The sequence below is a fragment of the Molossus molossus genome, unplaced genomic scaffold, assembly GCF_014108415.1.
Source record: "Molossus molossus isolate mMolMol1 unplaced genomic scaffold, mMolMol1.p scaffold_m16_p_1, whole genome shotgun sequence".
Classification (NCBI taxonomy): domain Eukaryota; kingdom Metazoa; phylum Chordata; class Mammalia; order Chiroptera; family Molossidae; genus Molossus; species Molossus molossus.
The window spans coordinates 35,525,318-35,540,174 of record NW_023425344.1 but is presented as its reverse complement, the minus strand read 5'-3'; the positions used below and the strand labels follow the sequence as shown (position 1 = coordinate 35,540,174).

Here is a 14,857-nt window from a genome sequence, read left to right as displayed (position 1 = left end):
GTCTTGGGAATTTCATATTTCTTCTAAATAGAGACCTTGGTGAGGAGCTGTCTTGTTTGGTGCTTATTTTCATCTAACACGCATGTGCTGCATCTCATGTTTATGTTTGCTGTCTCACGTTGCTTTATTTAGATGCCATCTAACAACAGTATCAGAAAGCAAATAGAAACACTCCAGGTGAGTTGTGTCAATGTAAAACGTTGCTTTATCTCCTTTAAGTGTGGCTTTTATTTTTTCTTTACCCATTATTGCATCGCATGTCTAATGTATTTATTCATGCCTGCTTCTTGTATTGTAGCAGAAGAGTAGCACACAGCAGGAAACTTCTGCAGGTTTAATATTAATGTGGTCCTAAGAAGATGAACTTAAGATATTTGATAGTGAATGTTGATTGTCAACCAGAATCCTCAATTTAAAAATAGTCTAATTTACATTAGCTGTTATAAATGAAAATCTTTTTAATTTCAAGTGAACTTGAGACAGTAGCTTAGATTTTTAATATGATTTTAATGCAAAACTTTTTAAAACTTTTATTTATTGGTTTGGATTTTAAACAAATTATTTTGGGGAGATTCACAGTAGAAAAAGAGATGAATTATTAAAATAATTGCTGCTAAAGAGTATATTTGACTAACATATCAAACATTATTACATATTAATATTATCGGATTTTTATTAATGTAATCTGACTGTTCACATTAGAACAAAATTATGATGCGATTAAATATCTTTGTTTAAGGCTCAGATCAATTTAGGGTGTTTTTATTCAGACATGATGGCAGCATTGTAATGACCAAATGAAGAATTAGCGATTGGTAATTTATCACCTTTCATCTTCTTTTGCTGTTGTTCACTATTGAGTAATGCTGCTTTGTAAACATAGTAGTCAATCCTGGAAAGTTTGAAAATCAAGTTCTGGCCCTTTTTTTTTAATCCTCACCCAAGGACATTTTTGCATTTATCTTTAGATAGAGCAGGGGGGAGAGAGGGGCGGGGAGAGAGAGAGAGAAACATTGACATGAGAGAGACACATCAACTGGCTGCCACCCACACAACACCATTCGGGGCTGGGTACAAACTGCAACTGAGGTACATGCCCTTAGCAGGAACCGAACCCGGGACTCTCTGGTCTGTGGGCCGATGCTCTAACTACTGAGCCAAGACGGCCAGGGCAAGTTCTTGTGTGTTTTTTTTTAATACTAGGTTCTTTAGTACTTAAGATAATCCAAATACTTTATTAAGCATTTATATGAGAATAATTTTTATATGGTATTGGACTTAAATATTTTTAATGTATAATTTATATTATATTTTAAAAATACAATTTAATAATGTAGAAGTATTATTTGGAGTGTACATAAAACTAATTGAATTCATATTTTGATATTTGAGATCTTGGATTTAAACAATAGAAAAGAAAGTTATATGATAGAAAAGAAAGTATTGCCCAAAGCTTGGTTGTTATATTAATAACATACATACATTATATGTTACTTTAGTTACATGTGACAAATGAGGGAAAACTACTTGGGGAATATATTTGAAATTTGGAATCATTATGGATTTGTCAATAGAGGGAGAGATTGATGTTGAGAATGACCAGCAGAGTAATTGATATTCCATTATTTATTGTATCAAATTTTCATATAGATAGATGTACAACGTATATTTTCTAATGGTTGTCTTTTGTAAAAGTACCCTCAGTTGTTACTTTTTTTGCATTGCTTTTAGTTGGAAGTAGTTAGGTGTCCATTATTCTATATTTTTAAAACATAAAATAGAGGGACTAAATTACTTGGTATATAAAAACTCCTTTTTGTCTGTTGCTATAGATAAAACATTTGTTTAACATTAAGAAATCCTTTAAACCAAATGAAATAAATGATAATTTATAGCAATCAGTGCATCCTACAACCAACATAAAGAGTTTGTTTTAATAAATTTGATGAGTAACTACAGTTTCACTATTCACAATGAAATCTCATTACATGACTGATCATTTGAGTACTGCTTTTTGTAATAGCTAGTATGAAGAAAAAGTTTGCAATCAACTTGTGATTGAAATATTTTCTGATTCTAAATAAAAAATTGAAGGTATAACACCTGATACTTATCTCTGAGCATTTAATATGTGCCAGGCTGTGTTTCCAGTGATTTTCACATAATTTCCTGAATCTGTGAGGTAGGTACCATATTGCCTCCATTTCAGAAATGAAATTGTGGCACCACATGATGTAATAGTATCCAAGGATGGGATTGGCCAGTCATTTTTAATTTCAGAGTCCCTGGTCTTAACCCACTGGTCCATATTTCCTCTTGTAAGGCTAATCACTCAATAGTATTTTGCATTATTTTATAAATGCAAATCTCTTTAACAACATTTGGTATTCTGGATTTTAACTGTGTGTGAGTTGCAATGAATTATTGCCAAGATTAGTAATCTTTCCATCATTATATCAGTATTGATATGTGAACTATTTATTATCAAGAAAGTTGATGTCTGTAATTTTGAAGTTCTTAGAAGTATTAGTATAATTTTAATATTTTACTATTCTGTTTTAAGTGTATAAGGAAAGGCTCAGAATTTCCTTATTTATGGTTACTCTTGTGCTATCTGTACTTATCATATACCAAACATATTTACCATATACAAGTATATACTTACATATTTAAGCCTGTTTTAGATCAAATAAAAAGAGAGGGGTGAGTGCTTTTAGTTGCTGACAGAGAATATATCTATTTTTAAATGACTGCAAGTACTTTAATAAATAAACTTATTTTAATTCTCTTTTGTTCTAAACAGAATAAAGATCCTAAAATGTCTCGAGTTGCACTGGAATCCTTGTACAGATTGTTGTGGGTTTATGTAATTAGAATAAAATGTGAAAGCAACACTGTAACTCAAAGGTGAGTGCCTTTGTTTCAAAGTTGAGTGCCTTTGTTTCAAAGTTTATTTAAAATAAAATATTGGTAAATACCAATATTTCCATCACATTGATGGAATTTTAGTTAACATTACATTAACATTACCTTGTGGAGGAATGTGAATTCTCCTGACATGTGAAGAATAGGAAGAATAGTATGCTAATGTTCTATTAATTTCACTATCTCATTATGACTAATTTTTTTTCCTATAGTCGTCTTATGAGCATAGTGTCAGCACTTTTTCCAAAAGGTTCACGTAGTGTGGTTCCTCGCGATACACCTCTCAATATATTTGTGAAGATTATTCAGTTCATTGCTCAGGTGAGTGTTTCACCTCATAATACATGTGTCCTTTAAGTTACAAGAGTAATCTGTTGTAGTAACATGGAGTCTGAAAATTTGTTGCACATCTAAAAACATGATAAAACATTTATTACTATTGAATGGTGGAAATAATAAACATATGCTATAAAAAATAAAAGACGTTCATTTTCTTTGTGACAAAATAAGTTGAAATCATTGATCTACACACTTGGAGAAGGAAAAGAGACCCACAGGTAGAAGAAGCGCTTTTAGCTTAGAAAGGGTCAAGAAGGTATATCATAACCCTACTGTTAGTGCATTCCCTAATTACCTCCTGAGTATCTCAAAAGGTTTTTTTGAAAATTGTTTTCATAATTTGTATTAACCTATGTTCTTAGGTATAGCTACTAGACTCCAGCGGGACTTTTAAAGGAATATAAATAGTTCACAGAAATACTAATAGGATGAATTATTAAGAGAATACTACAGAATTGCTATCAAGGAGTCTCCTGCCTCCACCACAATAAACAGTTGCCATACTAGGAAGTCACCACAGAAGCGTTAGAATCATGCTGCTGCCATGATCCTCACCAGTAAAACAGATTTTTTTCTCCTCCTCCTCCTCCTCCTCCTCCTCCTCCTCCTCCTCCTCCTCCTCCTCCTCCTCCTCATGTCATCCCATTGCCAAAGACTCACATGAGTATACCACTTGGCAGATTCTAAATCACATTCCAATGCCTGTTGTTACAAGGCATCCTGGGAAATACCATTTTAGCTTTCCAGCCTCTGCGGTAAAGGAAGGTGTATTAGAAGAGGATCAAATGGGTACTGCATGATCAAATCTAAGGTTTTAATCACATTTCCTTTTGGGACATCAGCCCTGCAGAAGTATAGGTAGGCTTATCTCAACTTAGGAAAATGTTTGATTCTAGGATTTTTCAGTGTGTTCTCTTTGAGCTAAAAATATGATGATTTAGATGATCTGTAATGTAGCTATTTTGACAGTAGATAAATAAGGAATACTTAAATAAAAGGAATACATTTCTATTTGCTAGAGAGGAACTAATAGTTAAATAGGTATAAATCTGTCAATAAGATGAATGAAAGCAAATTGTACTTTAGATCTAGTATTCGGAAAACTTTTGCCATTAGGTTGAATACCAACCCCCCATCCCCCTTGTGGAGAGGATTTGTACCCACTTCCTTGGATTTATCCCTTCCCACCAACTCTGCCAGAACAACAAAACTTCTCTCAAATATCAATTAATCTTTTTTTCTTTTTCTTTTTTAAAAATATATATATAAATTATTTATTTATTTTTGTTGTAGATGTTTCTCCTTTTTCTCCCATTGACACCCTACTCCCAATACTCCCCCCCCCCAGCATTGTTTGTGTCCACTGGTTATGCATACATGCATATAAGTTCTGTGGTTTATCTCTTACCTCCCCCACCTCATCCCTCTCCTCTGAGGTTTGTCAGTCTGTTCCCTACCGCTATGTCTCTGAGTCTGTTTTGTTCATCACCGTATTTTGTTCTTTATATTCCACAAATAAGTGAGATCCTGTGATATTTGTCTTTCTCTGATTGGCTTATTTTACTTAGCATAGTACTCACCAGGTCCCTCCATGTCATCTCAAAGGATAAGAAGTCTTTCTTTCTTACAGCTGTATAATATTCCATTGTGTATATATACCACAGCTTTTTTTATCCACTCATCTATTGATGGACACTTGGGCTGTTTTCAGATCTTAGCAATTGTAAATAGTGCTGCTATGAACACAGGGGTACATATATCCTTTCTGATTAGTGTTTTAGGCTTCTTAGGATATAGTCCTAGAAGTGGGATCCCTGGGTCAAGTGGCCAATAGCCTTATGGGGGGTTCCTTTGTAGATAACCTGTTATTTATCTCTTGCTGCCTTTAGGATTCTTTCTTTGTCTTTAATTTCTGGCATTTCAATTATTATGTGTTTTGGTGTGGGCCTCTTTGGGTTCTTCTTACTTGGGGCTCTGTGTGCATCTTGGACTTGTATGCCAAGCTAGGGAAGTTTTCTGTCATTATTTCTTCAAATATATTCTCTAACCTTTGCCCATTTTCTTCTGTCACTCCTATGATGCGGATGTTGTTACGTTTTACATTGTCCCACAGTTTTCTTAGGCTGTCTTCCTGTTTTGTAATTGATTTTTTTTTTTCTTTTTGGTTCTCTGATTGGGTGATTTTTTTTTTTCTACCCTGTCTTTTAATTCACTGATCCAGTCCTTGGCTTTGTCTACTCTGCTGGTTATTCCTTCCAGTGTGTTCTTTATTTCTGCTGTCATTCTTCATTTCCACTTGGTTGGTTTTCAATGTTTCTATATCTTTACTCATGCTGTTGAGCTTCCTCATGATTATTACTCTGGACTCTCCTGGTAACTTGCGTAACTGCATTTCATTTATCTCTTCTTCAGTAGAGTTCTTTTGTTCTTTCATTTGGGATTTATTTCTTTGTTTCATCATTTTGGCTATGTAGGTGGGTTTTGGAGCCTGCCAAATTTTCCCTGTGGGTGTTGGTGTTCTGCTGATTGTGGCTCCTTCTACTGGTTTGGGTGAGTATGGGAGGACCCACGTTAAACACCACTGTCGAGTGTTACTTTCTTGGGTAGATTTTCAAGGCAAGAAAAGGTTCAGTTATCCTCTAGCTTTTTGTCTGGAGGCTATTAATCTCAGTTACTTGATGAGCTTTGATTTGTAGTCCTCAGCTGAATGAAAATCCCTCAGGTGTAAGAGGATTTTTATTGGGTGGGGCACTTGCTTGCTATCAGACTGGATATTAATGAGCTTTAATTTGCATTTCTCTGTCCTGGCCTGGTGGTGTTGAGTTCCTGAGGGAGGAGCCGTTGCTTCTACCTGGGGCTTTCTAAGTAAGATGGCTACTGTCTTGGAGGGAGTGATACAGCACAAAACTCCCAGTGTCCTCCTGTCCAGCTTTTTCCTGAGCCAGGAGTCCCAGACTCTCTGCACACAGTTCTAGTCCAGTCTCCCCTCCCTCTGCCAGAGGCCAAGATGAGTGGCTATAGCTGATTTGTTGCTTTTTATAACCCCTACTTTCTCAGTGGGAAGTGCACTCAGCTAATACAGCTCTGTGCTGCTCTCCGTGGGATTCCAGCCCGCCCTCACGTGCCTCCACAGTTCCTACCAGGCTTGATTTGGCATCCTCTTTTTGTCCCTGGTTGTATGGGTTCACTCCAGCTGCTTTTCGATTGGTTTTTCCCTATGATTTGTCTTTATTTTAGTTGCAATTGCAGTTTGATCCTGGGAAACTGTCTGTGTAGTTTTCATTCACTCAGTCGTCGTTTTCCAAGTCCACATCAGTTAAACTTATTAGTTAAATTTTTTTTCTTGGAGAGTTCCTTCCTGGAACCCTGTTCTTTCTGTCCCAATCTGATCTCACGCTCTAGGCCAGCTGCATAGCTATTGTCGGGGGACTCTCATCATCATTCTGAGAATTTCTTCGCTTAGATTTTGGATATGATTTTCATGAATGAATACTTAAAACTTTTTTCATTGCTTTTGGTATTATATTATTTGATAAATAAATATCTATAATCATTTTTTAAAATTATTTTTGAGGCTTGGCCTGTTTGACTCAGCGGTTAGGTGCATTAGTGTGCAGTTGGAAGGGTTTTGAGTTCTGTTCCCATCAAGGGCATATACCGGGCTGCAGGTTCGATCCCCAGCCCTCATCACGGTTGTGCAAGAGGCAACCAATCAATGTGTCTCTCTGACATAGATGTTTCTCCTCTCTCTCTGTCTCCCTCCCTCCTTTCTACTTTTTTTTTTTTTAATCCTCACTCGAGGACATTTTTGCATTTATCTTCAGGTAGAGCAGGAGAGAAACTTTGACGTGAGAGAGACACATCGAGTGGTTGCCACCCACATGACCCCAACCCCAGGGCCAGGGACAAACTGTAACCTAGGTACATGCCCTTAGCGGGAACCAAACCTGGGGCTCTCTGGTCCACAGGCCGATGCTCCAACCTCTGAGCCAAACCGGCCAGGGCTCTGCTTTCTTTAAAAATCAATGGAAAGCCCTGGCCAGTTTGGCTCAGCGGTTAGAGTGCTGGCCTGTGGTTTAGAGAGACCCAAGTTCGGTTCCCACTAAGGGCACATACCTCCGTTGCAGTTTGTCCCCGGCCCACTCAATGTGTCCCTTTCACGTTGATGTTTCTGTTTCTTTCTCTCTCTCCTCTCTCTCTCTCTTTCTCATTCCCACTCTATCTGAACAAAAAAATGGAAAAATGTCCTCGGGTGAGGATTTAAAAAAAAAAAATCTATGTATTTAAATTTTTTTCAATTACAGTTGGCATTCAGTATTATATTGGTTTTATAATACATAGGTGTTATAATCATTTTAAACTGTAATCTGTATATATTTTTTGTGTACAACTAGATTTATGAATTTCTTATGTACACAGACCTGTGTTGTTGCCCTTATATGTATAATTCTGAGCATGATACCTAAAATATAGTAGTAGCAAGTTGGAAAGATTTATTATTGCTTTTTTCTAGGAACGCTTGGATTTTGCAATGAAGGAAATAATATTTGATCTTCTTAGTGTTGGAAAATCTACTAAAACTTTCACCATTAATCCAGAGGTAAACAAAGTTATGTAGTAATACATGATCCTTAACTATCTTTTTATTATTATTATTATTATTATTTTCAATAGCACATCTGACATCAGAACTTTTAAGCTCAAACCCCTAGTTAGAAGTTCTACTTCTTGCTAGAAGTGTAATCTGGGACAAGTTATATAACCTTCCCAGTCGCTAACTGAGTGGTTTGAGTAGTTTTAAGCCTGGTAGAAGATAATCAAGAGGAAGTTTTTCAGGTTAGCCAGTTCAGCTGGCTTCCAGAAGTGATGGCACTAGCTCAAGTTTCTCAGAGATAATATAAATATGAATAATATAAGCACCAGGTTTCTTTAATAAATGTCATTCACTCATCATTTATTGAGAATTTAAAATGTATCAGGTACTGTTTTTAGGCGTAGGAGACAGAACAGACAAAAATCCTCTCCCCAGATGGAGTTGACAATAGTAATTTTTAAACAGACACCCCAAAAATGTTATTTTCTACTTCTGTGGCACTATTCTTGACTAGTGATTTCTGATTCACTCTGTAGACATTAAATTTTCAGATTTTTTTGAAAATATTTTACAAACGAGTTGGTTATCAGAATCTAGTAACATTTGAGAATATAAAAAGACTATAGGTGCTTTTTTATTATGTCTTTTAAATTACTCTGCTGGTCTTCCTCATAATCAAATCCTGAGATATATGTTTATGTAGTTAACAAATAGTATAGAAAGTTATTGGTCCTGCTGGTGTGGCTCACTGGTTGAGTGTCAACCATGCACCAGGAGGCTGCCAGTTGGATTAGCACATGTCCAGGTTGTGGGCCCGATCCTCAGTGGGGAGTGTGCAGGAGGCGGCCAATCAGTGTTCTCTCTCATCGATGTTTGTATCTTTCTCCTTCTCCCTTCTTCTCTCTGTAAAATCAATAAAGAAAAAATATTAAAAAGAAAAGTTATGAAAACTTTAGTTTATAGGATTTTTAAGATAGGTTAATTACTACCAGATTTTTTAAGTGAGCATACATGAATATTTTATATACTTTATGTGTTTTTCAGTAGCAAAAATTACATAACAAATGGCATTGTCTTAAACATCCATCTACAGAGGTATTTCCTCCATGGGACAAGTTTGTTTCTAAAATAAGTTTTCTCCTCACTGCAGCTCTCACACTAGGAGTAGAAAGAATGTCAATTCTGCTGTTTTGTTGTTATTCATTTGGGCTTGCTTTATTAGGATTACCTTCAATCTGAATTTTCTTTTCATGGGTCTTTTTAAGATGTGAGAACTAGCTTAGTTAAAGGCAGATAAAAGTATCCATCAATGCATTTAATCAAATAGGAAAATCTGAAAGAAGGAGTAAACGACTCTGTGAATTCCTGTGCACTGTGGACGTTCCCACTTTTTTCACAGAGTCTTGCATGACTATGTACCAGGCCCATCAGAGCTTAGACTAAGGGAAGGCACCATTTCTGTCATATATAATGATGAGTAAAGCTTAAAACCTTAATCTTATTTAGACAACAAAAATCTGTTAATAAATAAAGTTTTATTTTCTCCCAGTATTCTAGTGAACGGTCTTGTACTCCTACTGGGATGCATGTACCTGCTTTAGAGACCACTGGTGCAGGTCAGAGATGATGGTAGCTTGGGCGGAGATAGGATGGTGCTGATGGAGACAGTATCATTTACTTAGAAAAGAAACATTGGGAAGAGATCAAGTTTTGGGGAAGAGTGCGTTTGGTTTGAACATGTCAATTCTGAGACATTTTTTTGGCATCCAAGTTGGGATGTCAGGTGGGTCTAAGGGTTCAGGGTCAGAGGAAAAGTCAGGCTTAAAATGTAGTGGGTGATCTGGTATGTGTGGTAATTGAAGTCCTGTAAATACATGCAATTGCTGTGGGAGAGAGTACATAATGATAGGAGAAAGCACCCTAGGAACTCATCTCAAAGCTGTCTATTACTTAATGTCGGATGGAGGAGGCCAAGCCTGAAATGCAGGCAGGACCAACACAGCCAACAGTGGCACAGAGGTGTCCAAGGGAGGCGTTTCAAGAAGGATCGGACACTTGCTAGTGTCCCATGCTGCTGAAAGTCATACAGGATGCAGGAAAAGTGCCCACTGTTTTGAGCAATATGGTCACTACTGATTGAGAGTTGCTTCAGGGAAGTATTGTGGGGAGCTTAAGATAACTGTGTATAGTTATCAGAAATGGGGTATATTCAGTTGAAAGGGAATTGTTGGAAGATGCAAGAAAAACAATAATCAATAGTATTATTTTTCAAAAATGTAAGATCAGATAGGATTCTAACAGCTAGAAAGACCAGCAGCCCCTCGACTCTAACAAGAGCAAAGGAGAGGAAGAAGGGTGCAGCTATAAGTGCACTGGTGTGTGTTGCAGTGAGAGTTTGAAGAAAGTTGGTTTTTCTTTCTGTGAAATAGGAGACAAGTCATTTGCTTGCGAGGGAGGAGGAGAGTTGAGGAAAGGCGGAAAAGGTTTGAAAAGCTTTATAGAGAATTGGAGAGCAGTTGACCTCCAAAGTGAGTGGGTGGCATTTGGGAATTTGATAATAAAGCAAATTTCAGTGCCTGGACTGGTTAAAAAATGTTGAGCAGAAATGTTAGTTTGACTCCTGTCCTCCTCCTTCCTATCCCCCCGCCCAATGTTATTTGATGAGATGTGTTTAACATGAAAACAATATTTGCTGAAACTGACTTGATTATTTTCCTCTGAAGAGAATGAACATAGGCCTCCGAGTCTTCCTTGTGATAGCAGACAGTTTGCAGCAGAAAGATGGTGAGCCACCAATGCCAACGACAGGAATTATTCTTCCTTCAGGAAACACTCTTCGTGTGAAGAAAATTTTTCTCAATAAAACCTTGACAGATGAAGAAGCAAAAGTCATAGGTTAGTGTTAACTGGAATATAAATTGTTATTGATACAGTTTAATATTTTTTTGTAAAAGTTTAGATCAAATCTAAAATGTATATATTTGCCTTTTATGGTTATTTCAGTATATGGAGTGATTAAAAAAATAGAATACATTTTTGATGATATCTGTAGGTTGTCAGGTTAAAAGTCTTCGGGTTGAAGCTTTATTTTCTTACATGACATTATTTACTGCATATTGTCCTTCCTTCAAATTTTAGGTCCTGGCCAGTTTGGCTCAGCTGTTAGAGCTTTGGCCCTCAGACCGCAGGGTCTCGGGTTTGATTCTGGTCAAGGGGATGTATTTGGGTTTCGGGTTCGATCCCCAGCCCCGGTCAGGATCATGTGTGGAGGCAACCAATTGATGTATCTCTCTCACGGCAATGTTCTCTCTCTCTCTTCTTCCCTCCCTTCTTTCTAATCTCTCTAAAAAAATTTTTTTTTTAGTTCTGCATATAATTTTTACACAGTCTCCAATATACTAAAGCCGATCATCAAGGAGAAGGGCATATCACAGTCAGAACTTCTTCTTTTGTAATAATCATAAGCTAGTGTTTTTCTTTTTTTTAATTGAATTTATTGGGGTGACACTGGTTAAAAAAATCATATAGTGTTCAGGTGCACGATTCCACAACACATCATCTGTACACTGTATTGTCTGTTCCCCACCCCAGGTCAAGTCTCCTTCCATCACCAGGTAACCCCACTTTATCCCCTTCCATCTCCCAACCCTCCCTCCCCGTGGCAATCACCACATTGTTATCTGCGTTCATGAGTTTTTTCTATTTTCTTTTTTGCTCAATTCCTTCACTCACCCCCGCAGCACCCTCGACAGCTGTCAACCTGCTCTGATTAAGAGGCTTTTATTTTTGCAGAAAGTAACTGTAACCACTCCTTATTTAATTTCTGACATTTTATAACTGAGGTGTGTTTTTCCCCCTAGGAATGTCAATTTACTACCCTCAAGTGAGAAAAGCATTAGATAGCATTCTCAGACATTTGGACAAGGAGGTTGGGAGACCAATGTGTATGACTAGTGTGCAGATGTCTAATAAGGAGCCTGAAGATATGATTACGTACGTAGTAAATTATTTCTTTTCATTGCTATTTCAGTTTTTGTAAAAGTTTAGGTGGCTGATTTGTGCTTGTTACTTTTTCTTCCGGAGCTCTTTCATATTGCCATCTGCTGTGGTTATTAATACAATGATTCCTTCCATGTGCTCAGTTTTATTCTTTAAATTGCTTTTGAACCTCGTATAGATAGCAAAAGGTGTCCATGATTCTCAGTCTAGTTCTTCGTCAGTGACAAAGCCCTACTCTTATTCTGTGAGGGATAGAAAAATCCTAGTTACCCCAGATGTGTACGGACTGATTGGTTTATCACGTCAGACAAATGCTCTTATTTCCAAAGCCCTGATAAACAAAAAAGAAAACCTGAAAATCTCCTGGGAACTAGGGGTACAGAGAGAAAGAATGTATGAGTCGTTTTTTTCCAAACAGTACCACCCAACCCCACCCTTGTTCACTGCTTGTCATCCCAGCATCTTTTTTCCTTATTATTAGGAACTTCCTCCTCAAGGGAATATATTTTATGGCAATAACTTGCTTCATTTGCTAAGAAGTATCTACATATTCTATATAAGGAACAGCATTTTTCTGATGTTAATATCTGCATTCTAGATTTTAGATTACCAAATTGCAAATCAGATCTCTCAATTTAATTAATATACAGTTATTATACACTAATATCTGAGAATTTCTCTGTGAAGTTTTTCCTGCATTATTTCATCACAACCACTGTCCTCATTTATGTCGCTGACCTTGCCCCCACCAAGTTCTCTGGCTGCCTCCACATCGAGCCTCCCACGATGGCCGTGTCAGCCTCCCCCAGTGAGCCCATCCTCTGTTCACCAGTGTGTACTTCGAACTTCACTTCTGATGACAGCACTTCTCCTTCCTTTGCGCCACTTCAGTCTTTGTTGACCAGTTTTCTCTTTTGATTATCCTTTTTGTAAAACGCCCCCTGATTATCACTGGAGACAAGTACGCAACAGTCCTACACACTCTGTTGTCTGTGTGTGAACCAAACAACAGACAGGCAGTGACCAATCGTGACAGATTTTGAAAACAGTGACGTTATGCATGTCAATGGTGGACTGAAGAGCTAATAGGGAATTTGTTTATGCAATTACTTATAGTTAATGTGTGGTAACTGAAAATTGACCCATGCTGGAACTAGTCATTTAACTCAGTTGTAAAAAATTCGTGCATATTGGAACCATGCAAAGAGAAGACTAACTGTATAAAAACTCTGAAAGACGCAAGTCCATTGCCACTATAACGAATATTGGCCCCAAACATTGAAATCATCCAAATTCTTTTCTACCTAAGAATTATTTTATTATATCACTGAAGAGCAATTTGGATAAAATAAATTAACTAAACACCTCACCTGGAAATATAGACCAAAATGAAAACCAGTGTATTAAGATGTTAGATATTTAAAACAAATAAAATTGTTGAGTAACTAGAAGAAAATAATAATAGAATTAAATTGTATCAAACCTGTGAAGGAACTAGGTGAATTTCAAAAATTGACACATTTTTAACAAAAGTTTTAAGGGTGTGTGTGTGTGTGTGTGTGTGTGTACTGAAGTAAAATAAATAGACAAGAACAGACCATAGCAACAGTGATATATGAAAAACTGTTTTCCAAGAACCTTGTTAGTAAATGATGTTGTGAAAAAACTTTTTTTGTTAATTTTATAGGCTCCCAAATAACCAATGTTTGGTTACTTAATATCAGTATTATTATATACTAATTATTTACTAAATAGTCAATATTAAGTTATGTTTAATTCAAATTTGTTATTAATTTGAAATAATTATATTATAATTTACTTAATATTTATTATTTAGACTGAATAGTTCCTATGTTTATTTTATAATTACTGAAAATCTTTTTTGCTTACTGTGTTTTTCCTTGAATTATCTCTATATTCTTTTTTTTTTTTTTTTTTTTTTTTATCCTCACCCGAGGATATTTTCCATTTTTTTGTACAGATAGAGTGGGAGGGAGAGAGAGAGGAAGGGAGAGAGAGAGAAACATCGACGTGAAGGGACACATCGAGTGGCTGCCACCCGCACGACCAACCAGGGCCGGGGACAAACTGCAACCGAAGTACGTGCCCTTAGCGGGAACCGAACCCGGGTCTCTCCGGACCGCAGGCTGACGCTCCAACCGCTGAGCCAAACCGGCCAGGGCTATCTCTATATTCTTTTGCTCATTTTTAAACTGATAATTATTTATTGAATTTATATGCACTCTTTATTATATTAAATACATTAAACTTCCTGGGGTGGGCTTCTATTTTCTATAATTATTTTTCCAACTTTGCTTTCATTTTTCAGCATATGGAATATACTGATTAAGTTCTGTTGTGATGTATTTTTCAGGGGGGAAAGAAAACCCAAAATTGATTTGTTTAGAACTTGTATTGCTGCTATTCCAAGGTTGATTCCTGACGGTATGAGCAGAACTGACCTCATTGAATTGTTAGCAAGGTAACAAATTACTCTTTGCTATGTTGATTTTTATCTCTTTTGATCCCTTTAGATTTTAAACCAGCCTTGTTATTATTATCACTAATTGACTAATGATAAAGACATTTAATCCTTTATTTGATTCACTTTCGAAACTCCCATTTTGTCTTTTATGTCTTGTTAAACACATTCACCCCACTTATTTTTAACTTTAAAGTTCTTTCAGATTCTCTTACAAATCCTGTTTTTCAACTCCCTCATTTTCCATTTAGTAGTATTTCCTGGGACTTACAAAACTCATTATCCCTTAACATATGAGTATTATCAGTGTATGATGATACCGATTAGGCAATTAATTTTTGTGTTAACTCTTATAATCATTTCTTTGGTGCCTAGGGTGGTGAGCAGACTCATTTTCTCTTCTTTTTTCTATTACATTACCTACAGGGTTGAAGTTTTTGTCTCTCTTTGCTCTATTAGTATGTCATAGATCTAGAAAATGAGTAAATAACATGAACCAAACTTAAATATTAGCTCCC

General features: G+C 36.5%; 1 protein-coding gene across 14 annotated transcripts in view; it reads left to right on the top strand.

The window, feature by feature from the left end:
* The window catches only part of FRYL (FRY like transcription coactivator), a 273,487-nt gene that overhangs the window by 165,445 nt on the left and 93,185 nt on the right, over nt 1–14,857 (top strand). For 10 of the 14 annotated variants that reach the window (XM_036257478.1, XM_036257468.1, XM_036257496.1 and 7 more), the window contains 7 exons: nt 133–177; nt 2,804–2,907; nt 3,138–3,246; nt 7,778–7,864; nt 10,582–10,753; nt 11,719–11,851; nt 14,232–14,339. In XM_036257478.1, the coding sequence (XP_036113371.1) occupies nt 133–177; nt 2,804–2,907; nt 3,138–3,246; nt 7,778–7,864; nt 10,582–10,753; nt 11,719–11,851; nt 14,232–14,339 (758 nt within the window). Of the gene's footprint in view, nt 1–132; nt 178–2,803; nt 2,908–3,137; nt 3,247–5,763; nt 5,815–7,777; nt 7,865–10,581; nt 10,754–11,718; nt 11,852–14,231; nt 14,340–14,857 lie in introns of those variants that run through there. The other 4 variants (XM_036257487.1, XM_036257530.1, XM_036257453.1 and 1 more) reach the window with 2 other exon arrangements.